Source organism: Saimiri boliviensis, chromosome 1 (genome assembly GCF_048565385.1).
Source record: "Saimiri boliviensis isolate mSaiBol1 chromosome 1, mSaiBol1.pri, whole genome shotgun sequence".
Lineage (NCBI taxonomy): Eukaryota > Metazoa > Chordata > Mammalia > Primates > Cebidae > Saimiri > Saimiri boliviensis.
The window spans coordinates 36,182,002-36,206,132 of NC_133449.1; the positions used below are offsets into that span (position 1 = coordinate 36,182,002).

At 42.0% G+C, this 24,131-nt stretch overlaps 1 protein-coding gene across 3 annotated transcripts in view; it reads right to left on the reverse strand.

Annotated features, from left to right (window-relative positions):
- FEZ2 (fasciculation and elongation protein zeta 2) overlaps positions 1 to 23,233 on the reverse strand; it is a 47,920-nt gene extending 24,687 nt beyond the window's left edge. For all 3 annotated transcript variants that reach the window (XR_012516798.1, XM_039460019.2, XM_003926895.4), the window contains exons 1-5: positions 22,918 to 23,233; positions 15,417 to 15,525; positions 6,858 to 6,974; positions 4,808 to 4,949; positions 1,767 to 2,035 (exon numbers count right to left, since the gene is read on the reverse strand). Coding sequence is in view for 2 of the 3 variants with exons in the window: in XM_039460019.2 (XP_039315953.1) it covers positions 1,767 to 2,035; positions 4,808 to 4,949; positions 6,858 to 6,974; positions 15,417 to 15,525; positions 22,918 to 23,201 (921 nt within the window). In the remaining variant the exon portion in view is untranslated. The remainder of the gene's footprint in view (positions 1 to 1,766; positions 2,036 to 4,807; positions 4,950 to 6,857; positions 6,975 to 15,416; positions 15,526 to 22,917) is intronic.
- Between the last annotated feature and the right edge of the window lie 898 nt (positions 23,234 to 24,131).

A 24,131-nucleotide genomic window follows, 5' to 3' on the forward strand; every position in this document is an offset into this window, starting at 1 on the left:
TTTTTGATACAAATTGTCAATCAGGCAAGATGCAACTTCAAAAGTTCAACTATTAGGAAAAATATTTACTGTTACTATGAATCTATTTCAAGGCCAATGAAGACTGAAGACCTAACTGTTGCCTTGCCAAATCCATTTCTCAATATAAATGCCGTAAAATTACACAATGGATTTACTCTAACCCTTTTACATGGGAGTTACAAAAAGAAGCCTTTAAATCCCTCTAGGGATAAATTTACTTTTCTCAGCCAAGTGTTAACAGCAATAAATGGAGGATCTACATGTAATCCCTAAAAGCAAATAGGCAGAAATTACCAACCATGCTGTGACTTTTTAACTAAGCATTTTATTTAATCCCACTTATAAAACAGGGCAATTTAAAGGGTGCCAGTTTTAAAAACATGAGATGCAAATGCAAAATACTGTCCCTCCTATTTTAAAGCTAATTTTCTAGGATTGTATATTCAAACAAATGTGGGTTGTTGTCTTTGTTTTTTTTCCGAGTACTCACTAGAAACGACTAAACAAACACCTATTCAGTCAATACTGCCATTTCTTAAAAATAATAGATATCTGAGAACTTTTTTCAAAGTCAATGTATAAGTGATGTCCTTCTTCTTAAATAGATAGAAATGAACATTACACTAAAAAAATGGATGTTTTCATAGGCTAATAACAGCATAATAAATTAGCTACACGGTAAGACTCTCTCTGTTGTCAACTGCTCACTGGTGGCCCACCATCCTAGAACTGTATTTCTAGAATTCCATCAGCATCTAGCTAATAAGATCTATTTCTCTGGTAAGTATTCTTTAGAAAAATGAATCAGACTTTATTAAAGACAGAATTCATATTATTACAAGCCACAATAGCTAGTTTATGATTTGTAAGACTATGTTATTGATAGCACAAATTAAAAGAGATCCCTTTACCCAACCATTATACTCTAAAAACAAAACCAACAATTCTTCACACACAAACAAAATCAAGGTGGGAATATACAAGACTTCAACTGATCACAGAAAAATGACATAGCCAGAAGATCAATAAGGAAATGCATTTCACAGAATTAAGAGTTAATGTTTATAATGAAGTTCAATCAAGTGGTTAAAGTCTATAGGACTACTTAAGAAAAATTTAAAAAGCAGAAAACAAAAAAAATCTCATCACAGGGTCAAATAAGTTTCAGATGTTCTAAACTTGTTTTCATTAGTCAGTAATATTCTGGTCTCCCAAATACTAGGCCAAATGGCTGATGTTACTTACCTTCTCGTATTCCAACCTCGCTGAAAAATCAGAAGGAATCTGTTTACAAATCAATCTGTGCCTTGAGCAGAGTTCTGCTATCTCTAAATAAAACCCCTTTTAATTTCTTATCACACAACTCATAAGGGTTCAGCAAAAATAAGAAAAAAAAACTACTAGCCAAATATAAATAACCACTATTCACATTTTGATGTAGTAAAAACGGTCACTTGCTAAAACTTCTTTTCTTCAAGACATTTTCCTTTCTCACCCCTCTTCCTTCCACTTATTTCCCTCCTAAATATTTCGGTATGATTCAGATAACCAGTTCACCCTAGTCAAGAAAACGACCATCCGAGGAAGCTGAGCACAATGGTATTTTGGAATAAAATCCCACTGGGCTCTGATTGGAAGTGCAACACTCCTGCCTACAACCTGTCGCACCTGCCACCAGCCCGGGAGGCTGGGACTACCACAGAAACTGCTTCCAGTGTTCGAGGCCTCCTGCAAACATCACTTACTGTGCCAGGCATATGACTTCTCTCATTCTTCCCATTTTGAGAGCTGCCATTTTTTAGTTTCTTTTTCTTTTTTGCTGTTTCTTTGTGCTCTTTCTGTTTGTTCTGCACTTCAATAAGAACAGAAATAAAGCTGTTTTTCACTTCCTTTTCAAACTCCAGTTCATCTCGTAAGGCCAACTGCTGCACCAGCTCCTCTGAGTACTCCTTAATGGCAGTCTCAATCTCTTCCAGGAGTTCATTTAACTCAGACACTGACAGCCTTTTTACTCCTAGGACCAAAAACAAAATACAGCAGATATTAAGACAAAAACGTTTCAAGGACGCAAAACAGAGTAGTCACTAGCAATGACTAAATAAATACCTATGAAATAAACATCAAAGAACAAAAATCATATTCCAAGCAATTAAATTGACTATCTGCGATCTTCTCAGAATTCTAAATTTCTGGAGGGCAGGTCTGAGTAGAGGTAAGTGGGCAGGTGAGTCACTTCTCAGCTTGCTGGGAAGAAAGTCTAACAAAAGTTTTTATTTGTGCAAATCAATCATTCCGGGAATAGTACTTCAGTCAAGACTGTGAAAGCTTGTACAAGGAAAAGAACAAATACAAAAGCACAGGGAAAGTACAGAAACCACCTGCTGAGCAGAAACTGCAAGCTGTTCGGCAGGGTTCTGGGATACCTCTGAAGAGGAAAGAAGTTCATCTGAAAGAATTAAACTAAATACATATTTAATTACATATGCCCTGATCTGTGAATTTTGTAGAAAATTGGTGATATGGCTTGCATCTGTGTCCCCACCCAAATCTCATGTTGAAAATGTAATCCTCAGTGTTGGAGGTAGGGGTGGGAGGTGACTGGATCATGAGGGCAATTTATTTATCTTTTTTTTTTTTTTGAGATGGAGTCTCACTCTGTCACCGAGACTGGAGTGCAATGGCGCAATCTTAGCTCACTGCAACCTCCACCTCCCAGGTTCAAGAGATTCTCCTGCCTCAGCCTCCCCAGTAGCTGGGACTACAAGCGCATGCCACCACACCCAGCTAATTTTTGTATTTTTAGAAGAGATGGGGTTTTGCCATGTTGGCCAAGATGGTCTCCATTTCCTGACCTCATCATCTACCTGCCTTGGCCTCCCAAAGTGCTGGGATTACAGGCATGAGCCACCATGCCCAGTCATGAGGGCAATTTCTAATGGTTTAGTACCATCCCCCTGGTGCTGTTCTCATGATAGAGCTCTCATGAGACCTGGTTGTTTAAAAGTATGTGGCACCTCCCCCAGCCCCTTCCTCCTGCTCCAGCTTTGCCTCCACACTGAGTAAAAGTTCCCTGAGGCCACTCCAGAAGCAGATGCTGCCAGGCTTCCTGTACAGCCTGCAGAACAGTTAGCAAATTAAACTTCCTTGTATAAATTACACAGTTTCAGCCGTTTCTTTCTAGCAGTGCAAGAATGGACTAATACAACTGGGAAGGCAAAAGGGAACAATATTCCCTGAAACCCCTTCCAGGCCTCTGTCAGCACTTCTCCTGTGAGAGACAGGACACTGTTGAAGTCCCAGCCCACGGGACCTCAGACTGTGGACATGGGGTCTTTAAAGAGGTAAATTAAGGTTAAATGAAGACATCAGGATGTGCCCTAACCCAGTATGACTGGTATTCTCATAAAATGGGGTGATCAGGACACAGAAGAAAGACCACGTGAAGACATACAGAGAAGGCAGCCATCTGCATGTCAAGCAGAAAGGCCTCTGAAAAAAACCAAACCTGCCAACACCTTGATCTCAGACTTCTGGCCTCCAGAACTGCGAAAATATAAATTCCTGTTGTTTAAGCTACCTAGTCTGTGGTACTTTGTTCTGGCAGCACTAGCAAACCAATACAGATTTTACTATCTGTATCAGGTATCAGGACTGTATTTGGGAGTCAGGATCCCAACACTGTTTAGCTTGTATCTACAGCAGCATGGTCCAATCAGACCATCTGAAAGAATTCGGTCTGTCTGACTGTCTGTGTAGCTTGTATCTACAGCAGCGTGGTCAAATCGACCATCTGAAAGAATTCGGTCTGTCTGACTGTCTGTATGTTGAAGCCATAAAATCCAAAGGTCTATAGGTAACTAAGCTTCAGAGTGGGCATGCCATAAAGATAAAACTAGGTGACAAAACAGGTTGAGCAGACACAGATCCCATCACTGCCTATTCAAGGAGAGGACAAGATATGGCAATGATTAGATGTCTACCTTCCAACTAGCCTCAGGCTTTTCACAGGCTGGTTAGTTATTCAGAAATCAACTGCAGAGTTTCTAGAGTTCATTATTTTCATATACGTCAAACAGATCCGTGGTTCCCAAAATTCTTCATAGTAACACATAGTAATTCCTGTCTATTTGTATAGACAGGAATTAAGTTTGACAAATAATTACTGAATATTGATTCTACACTTCAAATATGATGAGGTTTATTAGAGACTCAATTGCGTCCTCTGCAAAATTCATGTGTTCCAACCCCTAGTAGTACCTCAGAATGTTACAGTATTTAGAGATACGATCTTTAAAGAGGTAATCATGTTAAAATAAGGTCATTAGGTCAGAATCCAACATGACTGCTGTCCTTATAAGGGGAAATTTAGGGTCAGGCGCGGTGGCTCACACCTGTAATCCCAGCACTTTGGGAGGCAGAGGTGGGCAGATCATGAGGTCAGGAGTTCGAGACCAACCCGGCCAACATGGCAAACCCCCGTCTCTACTAAAAATACAAAAACTAGCTGGGCGTGGTGGCAAGCGCCTGTAGTCCTAGCTACTCAAGAGGCTGAGGCAGAAGAATTGCTTGAACCCAGGGGCAGAGGTTGCACTGAGCCGAGATCACACCACTTCACTCCATCCTGAGCAAAAGAGCAAAACTCCATCTCAGAAAAGGAAAAAGAGGAAATTTGGACATAGACACAAACAGAAGGAGGCTGAAATCAAAGCTTTCTGGAGAAGATCACACTATACATTTGATATAGTCGAAAAGCACAGACATCATGGATTTAAGCAGACTCCCTTACTCTCTTCATAACTGCTGGTACTAGACCTCTTAAGAGTTTGAATTTCCTGGGAAAGCATTGAAAGCCGATCTGACTGTGTAAGGGTTTCATCATCTTCTGGGTCTGGTGATTCCTGCATCATTTCTTCAATTTCTTCAATAACCTTCGAAAACATACACACAACTGTTAATCAAATATACAAAAGGAAAATGATCTATCTGGAACATGGCGTTCACCTAAGACATCCAGAGTAGAAATGCACTAAATTCTCCTTTAACCAGTGGTTTTCAGGTGTGGGTGTTCCAAATGATTATTTGGAGCAAACATGGTTTATCAAGAAAAAAAATTACAATATACTAAACACAAACCTAAATAGAATTTGATTTACTATGTCTATCATAATTCAGTAGGCCCTCCAATGTCTTGCAAAGTCTAAGAAATGGTGCCACAAACACATGATAATTTACTTCAGACATGCCAGAACCAGATCATAAAGTAATCGTTAGAAGAAGGCAAATAACAGAAAATTTACCACAGACATGCAAGTCCTCAATGTAAAGGTATTTCATCAAAAATTCTAACATAAAATTTAGAAAATGCAATAGCACAAAAAACTATATGTAAATAAGAAATTACCTTTACAACAGCAAAATATTCTTTTAACAGTAGGAAAAGAATAGTATATATTAATTCAATAAAAAATAAAGGGATATTTTTAAATTGCTTAAAAAGTAGACGTCTAAAGAGAAAAATGCTACGAAAAGCAGAAAAACTTCAGAAATACATTTGCCTTTAAACAATGATCTACTGTCTGGTGCAGTGCTGCTCAAATCTTACGACAGTATCTTGCCTGTTCCAGATTCTAAAAGTTGAGAAGTATATAGAACTCAGCAAAAATGTAAAGGAAAGCCAGGAAAATTACTCCATAGTTAGAAAAGAAGGACCTAAAGTTAAAAGAAAATTAAATACAATTAAATGAAGGAGCAAAACATCCTGAGCATATTTACCATGCTTTATGAATCAACAAGCTTAACAGTTAACATTTCCACCAAGGAAAAACAAAGGTAAATCTGAAGAAGATGGGATTATGTCAATTATAAGAAGAGTCTCCAAAACAGGCAATATAATATGATACAATGAGCCACTCAAGGCTCCTACAGAATCTGTTATTCTAACTCTTACAAACAGGGAGAGTTTAAGGAATTAGGCGGGTCAGTGAGGGGACAATGAATTCTCAAGGTCTTGTCTATCCTGAGTCCACCCTCTACCTCAAAACAGCCCTCCAACCTATTATTACCTTGCTTTTTTAAGCACTGCATTTTTTCCAGGCCTAAAACAATTTAACCACAAATATGACTAAGGAGCATCCAAATAACGCAATTTTAATGTAAATTTTTAATGTCCTCCTCCCAAGTTTGCCATAATATATCTCCTTACTGACCTCGTCTTTCCAGCCTAAAAATAGAGTATGGTAGAATTCACAGTCCGAGTAGCCATGGAACATTTTATTTCAGGAAGAAGTTCTGGCATCACATTTCAACAATACAAGAGAGGTGGGAAGAGCATTCAGAAAATGAGAAAGCTGATTCAACTGGTTTTAAGTGAATACAGCGTTGACCTTATTAGAGCATTCCACAGGAATAATGCTCACTTTTTTCCGGGGCACGCAATATGTACTTTAACACATGCTAATGCTTTTTACCCAGGGTTTTAAAGATACTAAGTAATTTCTACACAGATACTTCACAGTTTTTCCATATTTGGGTAAATCTAAAGAAATAAGCAAATTCACAAATATTTTTCTGGTTTGGGGTTAAGCAATAACCCTTCCTTGGTAACCTGCTATACACTTCAACAATGCCAATGTTGGAAATCTTCCCAACCAACATAATCCCTTCTGCTTCAGATGACATTACTTTTCTCTGTGGAAGAGTTAACTATTAAGCCTGTATAACCAGAAAAAATAGGAAAGATAAGTTAACCAACAGCCATTATTTAGTGTCATAATAAGAAGCCCCTTTTTCAGCTCTGGAGTCTCCTTTCCTTGCGCTGATGAGTATCTCCTCTATACCTGGTCTGCCGTGAAGAGGGGTTCATCATTCACACAGGAGACAATGATTGAGTGCATATCCAGCTGCTCTCTCAGCTCCTCATCATCTGATGCATCAAAGAGGAAACTGTCACTTACCTAAAAACAAAAATGCCCACCATTAAACGCAGGACGTCCTGATCAAAACAAAGTCAACAGCTCTGAGTAAAGGCGGCTGCAGAGAAAAGCATCTACTGAGAGCTTTCCCTCGAGAGGGAGAAATTATTACAATCACTCTGTACCAAGCAGTGAGTACATGTTCATCTGGAACAGAAACGAGAAGAATGTATAATAAATATGAAATTGCTAAGATGCTGCATACATCCCCTATTGCCTGAGATAGATACAAACTTAGCTATTTTTTTCCATGGGGAAGACTGCTATAAAAGCTGACAGATATGCAGGAAAAAATATGGTATTCGTTAGCAAGTCATAGAGAATTACTGTGAGTAGCAGGAAAAATAGGAGCAAGTTTGGCAACAAATAATAAGATTGGTAGACGCTAACATTCTAAAGAAAACATAAAAGTTACTGCAAACTAACTGCTAATATCTTTTTTTTTTTTTTTTGAGACGGAGTCTTGCCCCGTTCCCCAGGCTAGAGTGCAGTGGCGCTATCTCAGTTCACTGCAACCTCCACTTCCCAGGTTCAAGTAATTTTCCTGCCTCAGTCTCTCATGTAGCTGGAATTACAGGTGGCTGCCACCACGTCTGGCTAATTTTTTTGTATTTTTAGTAGAAACGAGGTTTCACAATGTTGGTCAGGTTGGTCTAGAACTCTTGACCTCAGGCGATCTACTCGCCTTGGCCTCCCAAAGTGCTGGGATTACAGGCGTGAGCCACTGTGCCCAGCCCACACATTTCTTCTTAACAAAAATATAACCTAGGTTCCAAGAAACTCTTTAAACCTAACTGAGCTGGCAATTCACCTCTCACCTCACCACCATCTTCCACCCTGCTCTGTGCTCCAGGAGGATCACCTTTATGGAGGACATCAAAGGATGTTCTTGACGTCTGGCTTCCAGATGGGTTAAACCCACTGGCAGACACTGGGAGACTGGAAGGTGGGATGGTGAGGGCTGCACATGTATTCTGCTGTCTTCCTCCCTGTCAGACTGTCACTTGTTGACTATGGCTCTTCGCCAAAAGCCATAACTCTGGTTAGCAGACCTCTCCCACACAGCCAATCTCAACAGTTTCTGGTAATCTCTCCCTGTCCTTACCTCTTCATGCCCAGGACTGCTAAAGTACCAGTTTCTGTTGCCAGCCCTGGGGGATTACACCATGCCTAGTTAGTTTCCCTTAACCCTGCCCATACCAATATGAACAGCCCCCTTAATAATGACTTAGAGTTTAGCACCAGAATTGACTGTAAAAACCTTGCCTGAAAAAACTCAGCAGATCGAAATGAACAAGTGAACCTCTGTCTATCATCTACCTATCTGTCATGACATGACCATTCCAGTGTTGAATGGAACTGAAATTAGAACTCTATTCCCCAGGCCAAGTGCGGTGGCTCAAGCCTGTAATCCCAGCACTTTGGGAGGCCAAGGTGGGCAGATCAAGAGGTCAGGAGTTTGAGACCAGCCTGGTCAACAATAGTGAAACCCTATCTCGATTAAAAATAAAAATAAATAGCTGAGTGTGGTAGCAGGTGACTGCAATCCCAGCTACTTGGGAGGCTGAGGCAGGAGAATTCACTTGCACCCAGGAGGCAGAGGTTGCAGTGAGCCAAGATCGCACCACTGCACTCCAGCTAGGGCAATGGTGTGAGACTCTGTCTCAAAAAAAAAAAACAAAAAAAGAACTCTATTCCTCAGGAAGGATTAGCACACACTGAGTTTCCTAAGAATAAATGTGCAACAAGGATTATGTAAGAAGCCACCACATCATTCTATTACATAGTATATAACTAAAATAAAATTTTGCCTGGCAAAATAATTTTATTTACCCATGCAGAGGATATATATCTAAAGCTGAAGACAAATGTAGTGGAGCTAGGTCCCTACTGCTTCCCTAGTTCTGTATAACATGAGCATCTGGAGTTTGCAGGTGAACACAGACTACAGAGTAAGAAACCTGCAGGTGAGAAGAGCCAAGGGAAGAAGCACTGGCGTGTTGACTTTCCAACATTAGGCAGGTAGAAGGCCCATCGGCACTGCAGGGTCCACCCACACCCCTAAAGCGCAACTCCAGGCTGCTGCACAGTGAAGACATCCCTTCTTATTTTATTTCTTACTGCACCGTCAGCCTAGCAAAGTCCTGGCCATGGCCTTCAACACAGCATCATGAACTCAGAACACTGTGGAAAAAAGAAGAATCTAAAAGCTTCCAGGAGGAAAAAAAAAGCACATCATATTAACAGGATCAGAAATCAAAATGTCATGTGAATTCTCAATAGCAATAATAGATGCTACAAAATAATCAATGAAATTTCCAGGTTGGGAGAAAGTCCATCCTAGAATCTTATATCCAGCTAAAAAACAAGTAGGCAGGCGCTTAGGAAAAAGACAGTTTCAGACATACAAGTTCTCAAAAATTTTACCTCTCATGTGCCCTCTCTCAAAAAGCTACCAGGAGGAAAATGAAAAAGAAAAAACCACATGTAGTCTAATAGCAAGTGACAGGCAAAGAGAATTCTCATCATGATCGTAAAGTGAAAATCCCAGAATGATGACTGTAAAGCTGAACTAGAGAGCAGCCATTCAGATTAGAATTGTTACTGCAGAGAGCATGGAGAAGAGACAGAGGAGGGCGGGGAGGAGGGTGAGGAGGGAGAGCAGGAGGACTTGATAGATCACCTAGTGTACTCCATTTGCTAAATGAGTTCTATGGCTCTACTGAGGCTGAATTGGTCAGCTAATTATAAACTAAATAAATCACAAAAAGGCAGTTACTATCCTAAGAAAAAACCTAAGTAGAGAAAATTTAAACATAATATATCAAAATGGGTCAACTATGCACATTTAAATAGTAAATATAAATGATAAAGATTAATTCAACCCCAGACGTTGATGTAATTATACAGGGAAGACGGGGGAAGGGAAGTTTTCGGGAAGGTCTGGTGTCAGGGGTTGGCAAAGGGCAGTAAGAGAGCTGAACCTTCACCCTCTGGGTGGAAAGTAAATAAATAAAGTCTAAAATTGAGAAAATAATATCAAATAAAATGGCATGAGCATGTTATCTGCTAGAAGAAATAGCTGATATAATTTAAAGTGGCCAGTTACCTCTGGTACGGAGAAATCAAGGATGAGGTAAGTGGAGCAGAGACTGCCATTTCATTTAAGTCCTATAGCTCTAATTTACTTTTTAAACTATGACAGCTGTCCCTTCAATAATTTAATTTTTAAAAGAAGAAGAAAGATCAAGAAACTAGGCTCTTGATGAGAGGGGATGTATGATTTCAAAATCAAAGAACATGAAAAATTGGCACAATGTGATTTCAAGGGCATGCCGCTGGCACGGAGTAGACCTACCGATTAGCTTCATCCATCCTTCCACTTCAAATACTCCAAACCCCCTTCCCAGTCACTCTTGCTGTGTTGCAGCTTGAGGACAATAGTTCTGTTTTATTTTTCCCCTTCTGGCTTATAAATACTAAAAGTTTTAATTTTAAAATTAATCCAGGCTGGCACAGTGGCTCATGCCTGTAATCCCAGCACTTTGGGAGGCTGAGGCGGGTAGATTGTTTGACCTCAGGAGTTTGAGACCAGCCTTAGCAACATGGTGAAAAAATTACATCTCTACAAAAAATACAAAAAATTAGCCAGGTATGATGGCGTACATCTGTAGTGCCAGCTATTTGGGAGGCTGAGGTGGGAGAATTGCTTGAGCCCAGGAAGCAGAAGTTGCAGTGAGCCGAGATGGCGCCACTGCACCCCAGCCTGGGCAACAGAGCCAGACCATGTCTCAAAAAAAAAAGAAAACAATTACTCCTAAGGAAGCCTAGGATGCCACAGCTCGCACCTGTAATACCAACACTTTGGGAGGACAAGATGGAAGAATCTCTTGAGGTCAGGAAAGCAAGAACAGCCTGAGCAACACAGTAAGACCTTGTCTCTACAAAAACATTTTTTCTTAAAATTAGCCAGGCATGGCACTGCTCATGTTTAGTCCTAGCTACTCAGGAAGCTGGAGTGGGAAGACTGCTTAAGCCCGTGAGCTGGAGGCTGCAGTGAGCTATGATGGTGCCACTGTACTCCAGGCTGGGCAACGCAGGGAGACACTCTGTCAATCTATCAATCAATCAATCAAATTGCTTCCATGGAAGACATCATTATCTTTTTCTTATTTCTGCTCTTAAAGGTATAAAGACGCACACAAAAGTCTCTGTCATCAAGGAAATGCACATGGAAGAAAAAATACAGCAAAGAAGATGTTCTTAAGCTGAAATGAATGAGAAGCATTTTATCATATAAGCATATTCAAGAATGGTACCAGATTTAAAATAGGTTTTATGACCAAAACACATGAGCAATACCAGTAAACTATTATAATAAATTTCCATGACAACAGAAATGATCCCAGATCATCTTTCCAGAGAGAGAGCCAAGTCCATTCCCCACAGAGATGGCATATGCTAAGAGCTGGAATACCTTTCAGGCTTTGCAAACTAGCCCTGGCTGTCATGGGTATCATTATTCACTCTCCCATTCGGCATAAATGTGTCTTCTCTTTGCCAAGCATTCTCATCGCTCCTTCCTATGCCATGGTTAGATACGGATCTGGTGGTACTGTTTCCCTGTATAAAACTGAAGATACATCAAATGGAAAAAATGTGCCCATGTAAGAATTTGAAAGATACCAGTTGCCCTACTCTAAAAAAGACCTATCAAATTTAGAAGTGTGCCATCTTAATCTTCAATCAAAGAAAAACTTAAAACTGCAATCTAGCAAACTAGTTTTCCTGAATGTTTTTCTCATTTTAATGCAAAAAAAAAAATTCTGTTGTCAAAAACAATTTCCTACAGACTTTGTTTTTTAAGTAAAATAATCTAAAGAATGCTTTTGGCCAGGCATGAAGGCTCATGCCTGTACTCCCAGCACTTTGGGAGGTGGAGGTGGGCAGATCATGAGGTCAGGAATTCAAAACCAGCCTGGTCAACATGGTTAAACCCCGTCTTACTAAAAATACAAAACAATTAGCTGGGCATGGTGGGGCATGCATGTAATCCCAGCTACTTGGGGGACTGAGGAAGGAGAACTGTTCGAACCCAGGAGGTGGAGGTTGCAGTGACCCGAGATTGCCCCACTGCACTCCACCCTGGGCAACAGAGCGAGACTCTGTCTTAAAAAAAAAAAAAAAAAAAAAAAAAATGCTTTCAAAAGGTAAATTTTATATAGCTTAGTCATGGAAAGAATAGAGCACCCAGGTGGCAATGGTAAATACAGTAACTTTCCCAGGTTAAAAAAAGGTTTAATTATATACTGTGTAATAGAATGATGTGGTGGCCTCTTACACAGTCCTTGTTGTCCATTTGTTTTTCAGAAACTCAATGTGTGCTAATCCTTCCTGAGAAACAGAGTTCCAATTTCAAATCTATTAATCACCAGAATACTCATATCACAACAGAAAGGTGATAAGTGAATGATGACGTGTTCACTTTCATCTGCTGAGTTCTTCCAGCTAAGGCTTTTTAATGTCAGTACTAGCATTAAACTCTACGTCATTACTAATCAATATCTTGGAGATGTCATTACCCTGGCATTGAAAATGACATTCAAAAGACAACAAAAGGGAGCTACTTCCCAAAATGCAATCTAAGAACAATACAAGACGTACAGCCAATCCCTCAGTATCCATGGGAAATTGGTTCCAGGATGCCCCAATACCAAAATCTGCTGATGCTTAAGTCCCTTATATAAAATGGGGTAGTATTTGCATATAACCTGTGCATATCTTCCTGTAAGCTTTAAATTACATGCAAATTACTTATAATACCTAAACAAGGTAAATGGTTTATAGTTGTTGTATTGGTTTTTCATTTTTATTATTTTTTATTGTTGTGTTGTTATTTTATTGTGGGTTTTTTTTTTTCAAGTTTTTAAATCCACAGTTAAAGCTAAAGCAGCAGATGTGAAACCAGAGAATATAGTGGGCCACTATATATTTTAGTCAATGAAATTGGATTAAAGTGTCTCATTCATGCTGCTAATGGGCCTGTCTTTGAAACTACAAATGAAAACTCTTCTATGCTATTTTTTAATACGTCAAAAAAAAAAAAAAAAAAAAAGGTATCCATGGACTGGTTTTGGTGCATTCAGCAGTATTTTAAATAATATAGAAAATATTTTTTAAAAAACCTTTCCATCACAATCTCTGGCCCTACAGTTTCACTGATACTCATTTCGTCACTCAATAGTGAACAGGTGTCTTCATACTATGTGCCAGGAACAGTGTCATTACTATAAAGACAAATACAAATACCTGCTGGGAAGTCACAATCTAGTGACAGACTCAGAAACATAATTAACAAGAGAAGGCAGTGGTAATTTTAGAGACATAGACAAAAGACTCCAGGGACAAGCACCCCTGAGACAACAAGGCTAAACCCCATGGCACAGATAACAAGTCCTTTCAAAATTCACATCCCCACTAGTGCCATCAGTTCCCACAGAGGGGAGTATGTTTTCCTTCCATGCAGGGATTTAGGCCATGGCTAAATAACCATCTGTCAGAGATGCTTGAGGTGGGGATTCCCCCCAAGTGAGAGGCTGGATTAAGTGTCCCTTAAAGCCCCTTCCAACTCTAAAATTGTATAATTCCATGAGATCAGCAAAGGCTAAAACAGTAATAGGAAGCTTCAGAGAGGAAGGGAAACTTGAACTAAGCCCAAAATTATAGTCAGGACCTAAATAAACATAAGACAGAGCAAAAGATCCCTCATTTTGTTCCTTTTCATTAAATGTATGCCAGGTCAGTCTGCAAAGCTTAATGGGATTAACGACTGGCACAATCAGGAAGATTTCTATAGCTACTGAATACTGGGAAATATAGCAAGAATTCTACGTTTTACTAGAAAATAGTAACAGTAGACTTTTCTGATCTCACATATAAGAAAATCCTTTTAACAAAACATTAACAATGCTATTAAAAATACTGACAGCACTACTGCACTATACTCCCAATAATCACATAATTATGCTTAATGAAATATACAGCACACAAGAAGATGTGGCATGAGTTTATATTATTATTTGATAAAGAACTTAAACAGCCTGGCCCTGAAACTTAGATCATTTGACTACGTTTCTCATGAACTTTAAACAAACTTAACAGTGATTTTCCTTCAATAACTCTCTGCCTTTTTCTGCCCCCATAGCTGTCCTACCACTTGTGCTCCACTTCTTAGTCAAGGTGTCTTCACTTTGCAATACCAGGACATACACAGGAGCCCCCAAGAAAGGTAAGTTAGTCAAGAACATATTTAAAAAGACAAGAAAAGACAAGAACTAAAATATCTTTTTCTTTTTTTGGAGATGGAGTCTTGCTCTGTCTCCAGGCCTGAGTGCAGTGGCGCGAACTCGGGTCACTACAACCTTCACCTCCCAGGTTCATACAATTCTCCTGCCTCAGCCTCCCAAGTAGCTGGGACTACAGGCGCATGCCGCCATGCCTGGCTAATTTTTGTATTTTTAATAAAGATAGGGTTTCACCATGTTGGCCAGGATGGTCTCAATCTCCTGACCTCGTGATCCGCTAGACTCGGACTCCCAAAGTGCTGGGATTAGAGGCATGAGCCACTGCACCCAGCCTTAAAAAGCTAAGAACTAAAATATCTTTTAAAGATTCTCCAGTATTCACAGGAATACATAGTCTCCTGACAACATATCACGTCTAGAGTTCACCACATTCATTAAAATGTTAACTCAATGTTGAGATTCAAATACCCTCAGTATATTAAACCAAAGGCTAGGATTTTTACTGAGTGTTTTAGTCCATCATCACTGCCAGGTGCAGTGGCTCATGCCTGTAATCCCAAACTTTGGAGGCTGAGGTGGATCACCTGAGGTCAGGAGTCCGAGACCAGCATGGCCAACACAGCCAAACCCTGCCTCTACTAAAAATACAAAACTTAGCTGGGCGTGGTAGTGCACGCCTGTAATCCTGGGCATGATGGTGCGTGTCTGTAATCCCAACCCTCTGCCTCCCGGGTTCAAGTGATTCTCCCACCGGAAGGTTGAGGTGGGAGAATCGCTTGAACCCGGGAGGCAGAGGTTACAGTAAGCCGAGATCACTCTACCGCACTGCAGCCGGGGTGACAGAGCAAGACTCCGTCACAGAAAAAAAAAAAAGAAAAAAAAAATTGTGATGGAAATTTAACTACACATACAAAAATGAGTGTGCTGGAGAAGAACTGGAGGAATGTACCAGCAAGGTGACAGCCCTAGAGCCAAGAGAGTAAGACAGAACCTCCCCAACTGATGTAAGTTCAGAAATAAGAGGCAGGTCAATGAATCTGTGTTAAGCAGAAATGCTACAATTTTAGTTCTATTATCAGCATCAGTTATTCAAAAACCATTGGTTCAATTCCTAACTTACCCCTTTTTCTGAGAGGTTCAGAGTAAGCAAGTGCAAGGTCCTAGTATGGGATGACTTCCAGTCTACAGGCATCACATTTCCATAATTATCTGTCAGGGCATTCCAAATCCTTAAAAAGAAGAAAACTACAATCAATGAAAATTAATACTCTATATGTCTTTCTTAAACAAATGTTTAGTGAAAGATGATCACCAAATGTCAAAGGAGAAAAACAAAAAGCACATTGTCTCAAAAAACATCAACGAAGTAGAGTCTCCTAAACAAAACTAAGTGAAAAATCACATAACCGGGCTGATAAGAAGTCCTAAGGGAAGGTAAAGGCGTACAGAAAACCCCCAAAGTCAACAGGCAACATTTCCGTTGTATTAGGTGCTAGGCACCTTCTAAGCAATTTATATGTATTAACTCATTTAATCTTGAAAAACATTAGAAGGGGAAAACATTATTATTCCCATTTTACAGATGAAGAAACTGAAAGACAGGGAGGGTAAGAAATGTTTGCAGGGTCACATGAGTAATAAATACAACTCTGTATTACACTTACTTTTCTTCTGTAACTTCAAACACAAAGACCATTTCAAAAAGTGAAAAATTCCTCTCTAATCAAAGGTTTGTTATCCTTTCTGGAGAAAGAATTTGCTCTCAGTGTGAAAACAGGATTTAATATCTAATCTGTAATAAAGAAGCAAAGGACTAAGGCAGATAAAATGAAAAGGAGAAAGAGAGGGAGTTCACAATAAAATGCACACAGGCTCTGTCCAATGCAGTTACCTGACCTTATTACCCACCAGCATTATGGGGAGGCAAGAGGGTAAAATGGAAACGGCATTTGATTAAGACCAGGGAAACAAACTCTCATCTCCATCTTTCTTCAAACAACGAGCCACTGGCCAAGCCCCTTAATCTCTCTAGGTATCCACTGCCCTTCTATAAATGAGAGACCTGGATAAGAAGCAGACACTCCTTACAGCTCCATTACTCTAAGCATTAATTCAAATGAGATGTATTGAAGAGAATCCCAAACCACACCAGGTAAGAACACCAAACTCAAATTTCATGACCAAAATTCAGGTTTCAATACCAAAGTAATAATCAGCGCAATAAAACATGTTTTATGAAAAACCAGAGTTCAGAGACACAAGTGAGGTGAAATCTAAATGGGATAGGTCAAACACTAAACACATTAGCTACTTACTAGCTAGAGGTATACACAAAGATGTCATGTAAAAAAATATATATTAGGTATTTAATTGTGAATAAACAATAGGCTTTCTTTCCAATCGTGTAAGGCACTAGGATACAAAAATAATCCTGGTTGGGGCATAAACATAAGTATGAATTTTTTTTAAGTTTGAGGGTACATGTGAAGAAGGTGCATGTTTGTTACAGAGGCAAACATGTGCCATGGTGATTTGCTGCACCTATCAACCCATCACCTAGGTATTAAGCTCAAGAATGAAAATTTTAAAATAAGAGATACAGCATAGTTAACAAATAGACACTAGGCGCTAAAAAGAAGAAGCAATAGGACTGCAGCTGCTAAAAGGATAACATCCCAAATGATGTTTGGCTTTAAAATACACATTAGGGACGGGCCTGGTGGCTCATGCCTGTAATCCCAGCACTTTGGGAAGCCAAAGTGGGAGGACTGCTTGAAGCCAGGAGTTCAAGGCCAGCCTGGGCAACAAAAGAGAGATCCACATCTCTACCAAAAAAAAAAAAAAAAAAAAAAAAAATTAATTCACAGTCCCAGCTACTTAGGAGGCTAATGCAGGAGGGCTGCTTAAGCCTGGGTGACAGAGCAAGACCCTGCCTCTAAAAATGTATAAATGAAATAAAAAAATAAAATGAGCTTCAATAAAAATGTAAACCCGAAAAGCTCTCAAGAACTAATTCATTGGCCCAGCAAAACTCCCACAGGCATGGTCCATTCCTACGCTCCTCTCTGTTGGAATCATATCTCCTCTAATGCCAGTGAAGTAGAATTAGGGGCAATGTCTGTAGACTGCTAAACTTGCTGGGTTTCTGGCTCATCCTTCCTGGGTAAGAAATTTTCAAACGGTGAGTAATTGACTTAGTTCATTTCCATGCAGCTGATAAAGACATACCTGAACCTGGGGGGCGAAAAAGGGGGTTTAATTGGACTTACAGTTCCTCATGGCGGGAGGCAAATGGTACTTCTTACATGGTGACAGCAAGAGAAAACGAGGAAGATGCAAAAGCAGAAACCCCTGATAAACCCATCAGATCTTGTGAGACTTATTCACTATTATGAGAATAGCACAGGAAAAACCAGCCCGATGATTCTATTACCTCCCCCTAGGTCCCTCCCACAACATGTGGGGATTCTGGGAGATACAATTCAAGTTGAGATTTGAGTGGGGACACAGCCAAACCATATCATTCTGCCCTGGCTCCTCCAAATATTGTATCCTCACATTTTGAAACCAATTCTGCCTTCCCAACAGTCTCCCAAAGTCTTAACTCATTGCAGCATTAACCCGGAAGTTTATAGCCCAAAGTCTCATCTGAGACAAGACCCTTCTGCCTATAAGCCTGTAAAACCAAAAGCAAGCTAATTACTTCCTAGATACAAGGGGGTGGGGGAGACACAGGTATTAGGTAAATATGGCTGTTCCAAATGAGAGAAATTGGCCAAAACAAAGGGGTTACAGGGCCCATTCAAGTCCAAAATCCAGTGGGGCAGTCAAATTTTACAGCTCCAAAATGATCTCCTTTGACTCCAGGTCTCACATCCAGGTCACGCTGATGCAAAAGGTAGGCTCCCATGGTCTTAGGCAACTCTACCCCCACAGTTTTGCAAGGTACAGCCTCTCTCTGCTGCTGTCACAGGCTGGTGTTGAGTGTCTGTGGCTTTCCAGGTGCACATACAAGCTGTCAGTGGAGCTACCATTCCGGGGTCTGGAGGAGAGTGGCCCTCTTCTCACAGCGCCACAAAGCAGTGCCCCAGTAGGGACTCTACGTGGTGGCTCCAACCCTACATTTCCCTTCCGCGGTGCCCTAGCAGAGGTTCTCCATGAGGACCCCACAGTAAACTGTGAGCTGGGCATTCAGGCATTTCCATACATCTTCTAAAATCTAGGAGGAGGTTCCCAAACCTCAGTTCCTGACTTCTGTGCACCCACAGGCTCAACACCACATGGAAGTCCCCAAGGCTTAAGGCTTGCACCCTCTGAAGCCACAGCCTGAGATGTACATTGGCCCCTTTCGGCCATAGCTGGAGCAGCTGGGACACTGGGCACCAAGTCTCTAGACCACACACAGCAGGTGGACTCTAGGCCCAGTCCACAAAACCACTTTTCCCTCTTTGGGCCTCCAGGCCTGTGATGGAAGGAGCTGCTGTGAAGGTCTCTGACATGGCCTGTTGACATTTTCCCGTTGGTTGTGGGGGCTAACATTAGGCTCCTTGCTACTTATGCAAGGTTCTGCAGCTGGCTTGAATTTCTCCCCAGAAAATGGGCTTTTTTTTCTATCATGTAGTCAGGCTGCAAATTTTCCAAACTTTTATGCTCTGCTTCCCTTATAAAACTGAATGCCTCTAACAGCATCCAAGTCACCTCTTGAATGCTTTGCTGTTTAGAAATTTTTTCCGTTAGATACCCTAACTCATCTTTCTCAGGTTCAAAGTTCCACAAATCTCTAGAGCAGGGGCAAAATGCCACCAGTCTCTTTGCTAAAACACAGCAAGGGTCACCTTCGCTCCAGTTCCCAACAACTTCCTCACCTTCACCAGAGACCACCTCAACCTGGACTTTATGGTCCATATTGCTGTTGGCATTTTGGGAAAAGCCATTCAACAACGTCTCTAGGACGTTCTAAACTTTCTCACATTTTTCTGTCTTCTGAGCCCTTCAAACTGTTCTAATCTCTGCCTGTTACCCAGTTCCAAAGTTGCTTCCACATTTTCGGGTCTCTTTTCAGCAACACCCCACTCTCCTGGTACCAATTTACTGTATTAGTCCATTTTCATGCAGCTGATAAAGTCATACCTGAGAGTAGGAAGAAAAAGGTTTAATTGGACTTACAGTTCCAAGGAGGTGAAAGGCACTTCTTGCATGGTAGCAGCAAGAGAAAATGAGGAAGAAGCAAAAGCGGAAACCCCTGATAAGCCCATAAGATCTTGTAAGACTTCTCTATCATGAGAATAATACAGGAAAGAACTCCCCCTGGATCCCTCCCACAACACATGGAAATTCTGGGAGATACAATTCAAGTTGAGATTTGGGTGGGGACATAGCCAAACCTTATCACTAACTATAGACCTAATCGTGGTCAGGAACTTGAGTAGGATACACTAGCAGGTGACGACAGTCCAGGGTTTGAGGAGATTGCTTTGTCTGCTTATTTGCTCCTTCTTAAATGAGGCTATAAGAAAAATACAAGTGGTATAGAATACTTCACTTAGAAGTACCTGTCGGTGAGTCTGATCTTCCAAGAAAACGAAAGCCAATTAACAGTCTCCACCAAGGTCAAAACAATGGTAGTTGGAAGGACATACAGGAAACTCTAGTGAAAGATTTCTAGAATTCCGCAGTTAAGAAATATGAGCCGCCTTCATCTTTATCATTAAGTATTACAAACCGTCATAAACAGTGGGCAGGACAGCTCTTCTGCAAGGAAGTCAAAGTCCTGCCAACATTAAATCCTGCAGAATACTATTCTAAAGTAAAACCTCAGTAGGTAAAGACAATCCATATTTAACCAAAACTAAAGCTGAGGCTTAGAGAAGTTAAGTGCCCTAAAGTGGTCCTCATTCTTTTTGATAACAGAGACTGGTTTCATGGAAGACAATTTTTCCACAGACCAGGGGTTGGGGAGTTGGTTTTGGGATGATTCAAGCATATTACAATTTATTGTGCACTTTATTTCTATTATTATTACACAGTCATATATAATGAAATAATTATACAACTCACCATAATGTAGAAACAGGGAGCCCTGAGCTTGTTTTCCTGCAATGAGATGGTCCTATCTAAGGGTAAGGGGAAACAAGTGACAGACCATCAGGCATTAGATTCTCATAAGGTGTGTGCAAACTAGATCTCTCACAGGCGCAGTTCACAATAGGGTTTGCGCTCCTATGAGAATCTAATGCTGTGGCTGATCTGACAGGAGGTGGAGCTCAGGTGGTAATGCAAGCGATGGGGAGGAGCTGTAAATACAGATTAAATACAGATGAAGGTTTGCTCACTCACCCAGCCACTCACCTCCTGTTATGTGGCCCAGTTCCAGTACTGGTCTGGGGACTGGGGATCCCCTGACCTAAAACACAGGTCTGAGTAAAACAATTATCAATTCTATCTAGTGAAAAGGGAGCTGGAACAGACTATCAAGCAATGGTGAGTATATTTCTGTCATATAAAAGGGACAATGACAGTGGTGACCAGCTCCCAAGTCCTGAAAAAAGAGAGATTTCTTATGCATTCTCAAGAAACATGCATTACCACCAACATAACATCTACTAAATACCACTAACAAGAGCAACAAAGTATTTTTTTAAGTAAAGGCTAAAATAACCTACTTTCCTGACAGTCTGAGTAAAACAAAGACTCTTAACGTTCTACGTACAATCCTCTAATTGATTTAAGTCAGTTACTCTTGATAAAGCCAAATACATAATAAATCTAAACTAATATTTAAATCCAGAATGTGTCCGGGGTTTAGTGATTCAGAGTATCTAAATCTACATATACATAAAATTAACTTCTCTTTGGGAATAGACTTCCAGAAATGTCATCTTTTGCTGCTGCCTGCATGCATGTGTGTATAAAATCCATCACAAATTCTTCCCTCCTCTACACCTAGGCAGAACAGTATTTAGAGCAACCAATGAAAGGAGATGGATCTCCGAACTCAGGGGGGGCTGCACCACTGCTAGGCCATGTTTACAGAACCCACTCCCAAAGCTATCTTTTCAAGCTTCCTTCCTTATTCCTGATAAATCTGTTTCCCAGAAGAAAGGAGACAATCCGGCTGTTAACTCCTTTCCATGCCCATGATTCCTGCCCTGTCTCTCAAACATTTTTTCCTAACCTCTAAGAGTCTCTCCGTCCCATCAATGCTCTGAAAATCCATTCCTTCCCATGTCCTTATTTTTGAGACAAAGTCTCGCTCTGTCACCCAGGCTGGAGGGCCATGGTGAGATGACGGCTCACTGCAACCCTCGCCTCCCTGACTCAAGCAAAATCCTCCCACCTCAGCCTCCTGAGCAGCTGGGTCCGTGGGACCACAGGTATGCGCCACCACACTCCATTAATCTTTTTAAATTTTGTAAAGACGAGGTATCACTGTATTGCCCAGTCTGGTCTCGAAGCGCTGGGCGCAAGCCATCCTCGCACCACAGCCTCCGAAAGCACTACGATCACAGGTGTGAGTGAGCCACCGCGCCCAGTCTTATTCCACTCATTTTACCTTCAGCCTCTCCAGGGACTCCTCTCCCCCTATATACATAACATACTCAAGTTCCCTCACTCTCACCATTCCTATTAGGGGTAAAACCGTGGTACATAATCACAACTCTTATTTAACCAAATTATAATTGCGGCTCAGGGTGGTTTAAAAAGTGCCCACAGGAACTCTGAGCCTCCCCTCGCCCAGCTTTCATAAATCCCTGTCAACCTCCTATCATTGCACTCAGGTGATCCTGTAATTATTATTACCTGTGTATGCCTTGGTCTCCCCACCAGACCATGCGATCCTTACCATCCACAAGCAGGCCCCTTGGTTTTCGCCTCTGTGGCGGCTCGCACTCTACCAGGGCTCTGGGATGGGTCCCACAGATTCCTGTGCCCTCAATGCTGTCCCGCACGTTGGTACTTATACACGGGCAACACACTCCACCTAGGATGTTAGACCTTTTTCCACCTGCAGGCACACTCCCTCGCATCAGTCAGATCTTGTTTGCGCATTTCTCTTTGAAGTCTTTCCTGACTCTCCCCAGACACACGCTTTTAAGTCTCCCACATTTGGTACCTATATCCACTGCAGCGCCAATTACACCCACACAAATATCTGTTTACAAATCTATCTCCCATCCTACGATGCGTCGTACTTGGGAGGGAAAATGCCCAGGCGTTTTGGTGTTCTCTGTGCGAGGCAGCACCTGGCACTCGGCAGGTGCTTAATAATTGCGACTTGAGTGAATGAATGGCGACACAGGTGCCCCAGGTGGTGCCGTCTCTAACTACGAGCTCTGCACAGGAGATTCTCCTCTAAAGCAAACGAGGGTTTGTTTGCAGGAAGGAGAGCGGAAGGGAGCCGAGGCCGAGGTTTTCAGAGAGCGTGGCGGGCGGGGAGCAGGGGATTTAAATCGCGGGGCGAGCCGAGGCCGACGGCCCGAGGAGGGAGGCGAGAGGGCGGGGACTCCCGCGTCCATGGAGGCGGAAGGAGGGCGCGGGGAGGAGCTGTGGCCGGAGGGCCGGCGGGCAGGGCTAGGGGCAAGGGAGGCTCCCGCCCGCTCCCAGCCGGGGCCCGCACTCACTCGTCCCCCTGCAAGAGGCTGCGCTCCGTGATGGGCAGCACGGCCGCCCTCGGGGGCTCGGCGCCCGGATCCGAGGGGCGGAAGCACAGGCTCAGCTTCTCCTCCAAGCTGCAGGCCAGCGCCGGGAAGCCGTCGGCGCCCCCGCTTGCCCCCACCCCCGCCCCTGCCCCAGCCCCTGCCCCAGCCCCGGCCTCGGGGCTCGCGTTACAGTTCTCCTGGTCCAGGAGGCTCCGGGCCGGCTCCTGGAACTCATAGAAATCCTGCCAGTCCCCGTCCGCCGCCATCGCCGCCCGGAGCAGTCGCGCGCTCCGCCCCGGCCGGCCCTGCCCGGCCCCGCCCCTGCCCGGAGCCCCGCCCCCGCCCGCCACCCTGCGGACGGATCCCAGGCAGTCCCAGCCCCGGCACTCCCTGTGGCCTGAGCCTTCCTGGAGTCGAACGCGGTGCTCCTAGAAAGCAAGACGTTAACTGCTTTGAGTCACTTCCTATATTCTCTATCATTTAGGAATAACTTCCCTCTTAGCTTCCATCATTAGAAACCTGGGCTAAATGTGGCTAAAATAAAGAACTTTTTAAAACTTACGACCTAATATCAGATTATGCCCCCAAAGTCGTTTTCCCCAAGGTAACCTGCTCCTTTCATAACTTGCCAACCAGAAGAACAGCCAGAGTCACTGTTTAAGTGGTACCGAAATTCATCCCTCAGATATTTTGGCTCTCACGTGCAAAGCATGTGCTAGATCCTGCAGAACATACAAAGATAAATAATTATGCCAGTTAATATTTGCAAAGCACTTAGAACAATGGCTAATAGTAGATACCATAGTGTATAACTAATACATGGGTGCTCCATACACAGGGCTTACAATGTCAGAGTGCTAAGAGTAATAAATTGTTTATGCCTCACAAAAACTGTGTTTGGGCAGTTCAGTTTTGCAAGATGAAAAGAGTTATGGAGATGGATGGCGGTAGTGATGGTTCCACTTACCTGTTATGGTGTGTCCACATGTGAGTGAAAATGATTCCACAACAGAGTTAATGTGCTGAATGCCACTGATCTATACACTTACAAATCGTTAAGATGGTAATTTTATGTGTATTTTACTACAATACAAAAAAATTGGAGGAGGCCAGGCATGGTGGCTCACGCCTATAATCCCAGCACTTTGGGAGGCCGAGGCAGACGGATCACTTGAGTGATCCGTCTTGGCCATCAC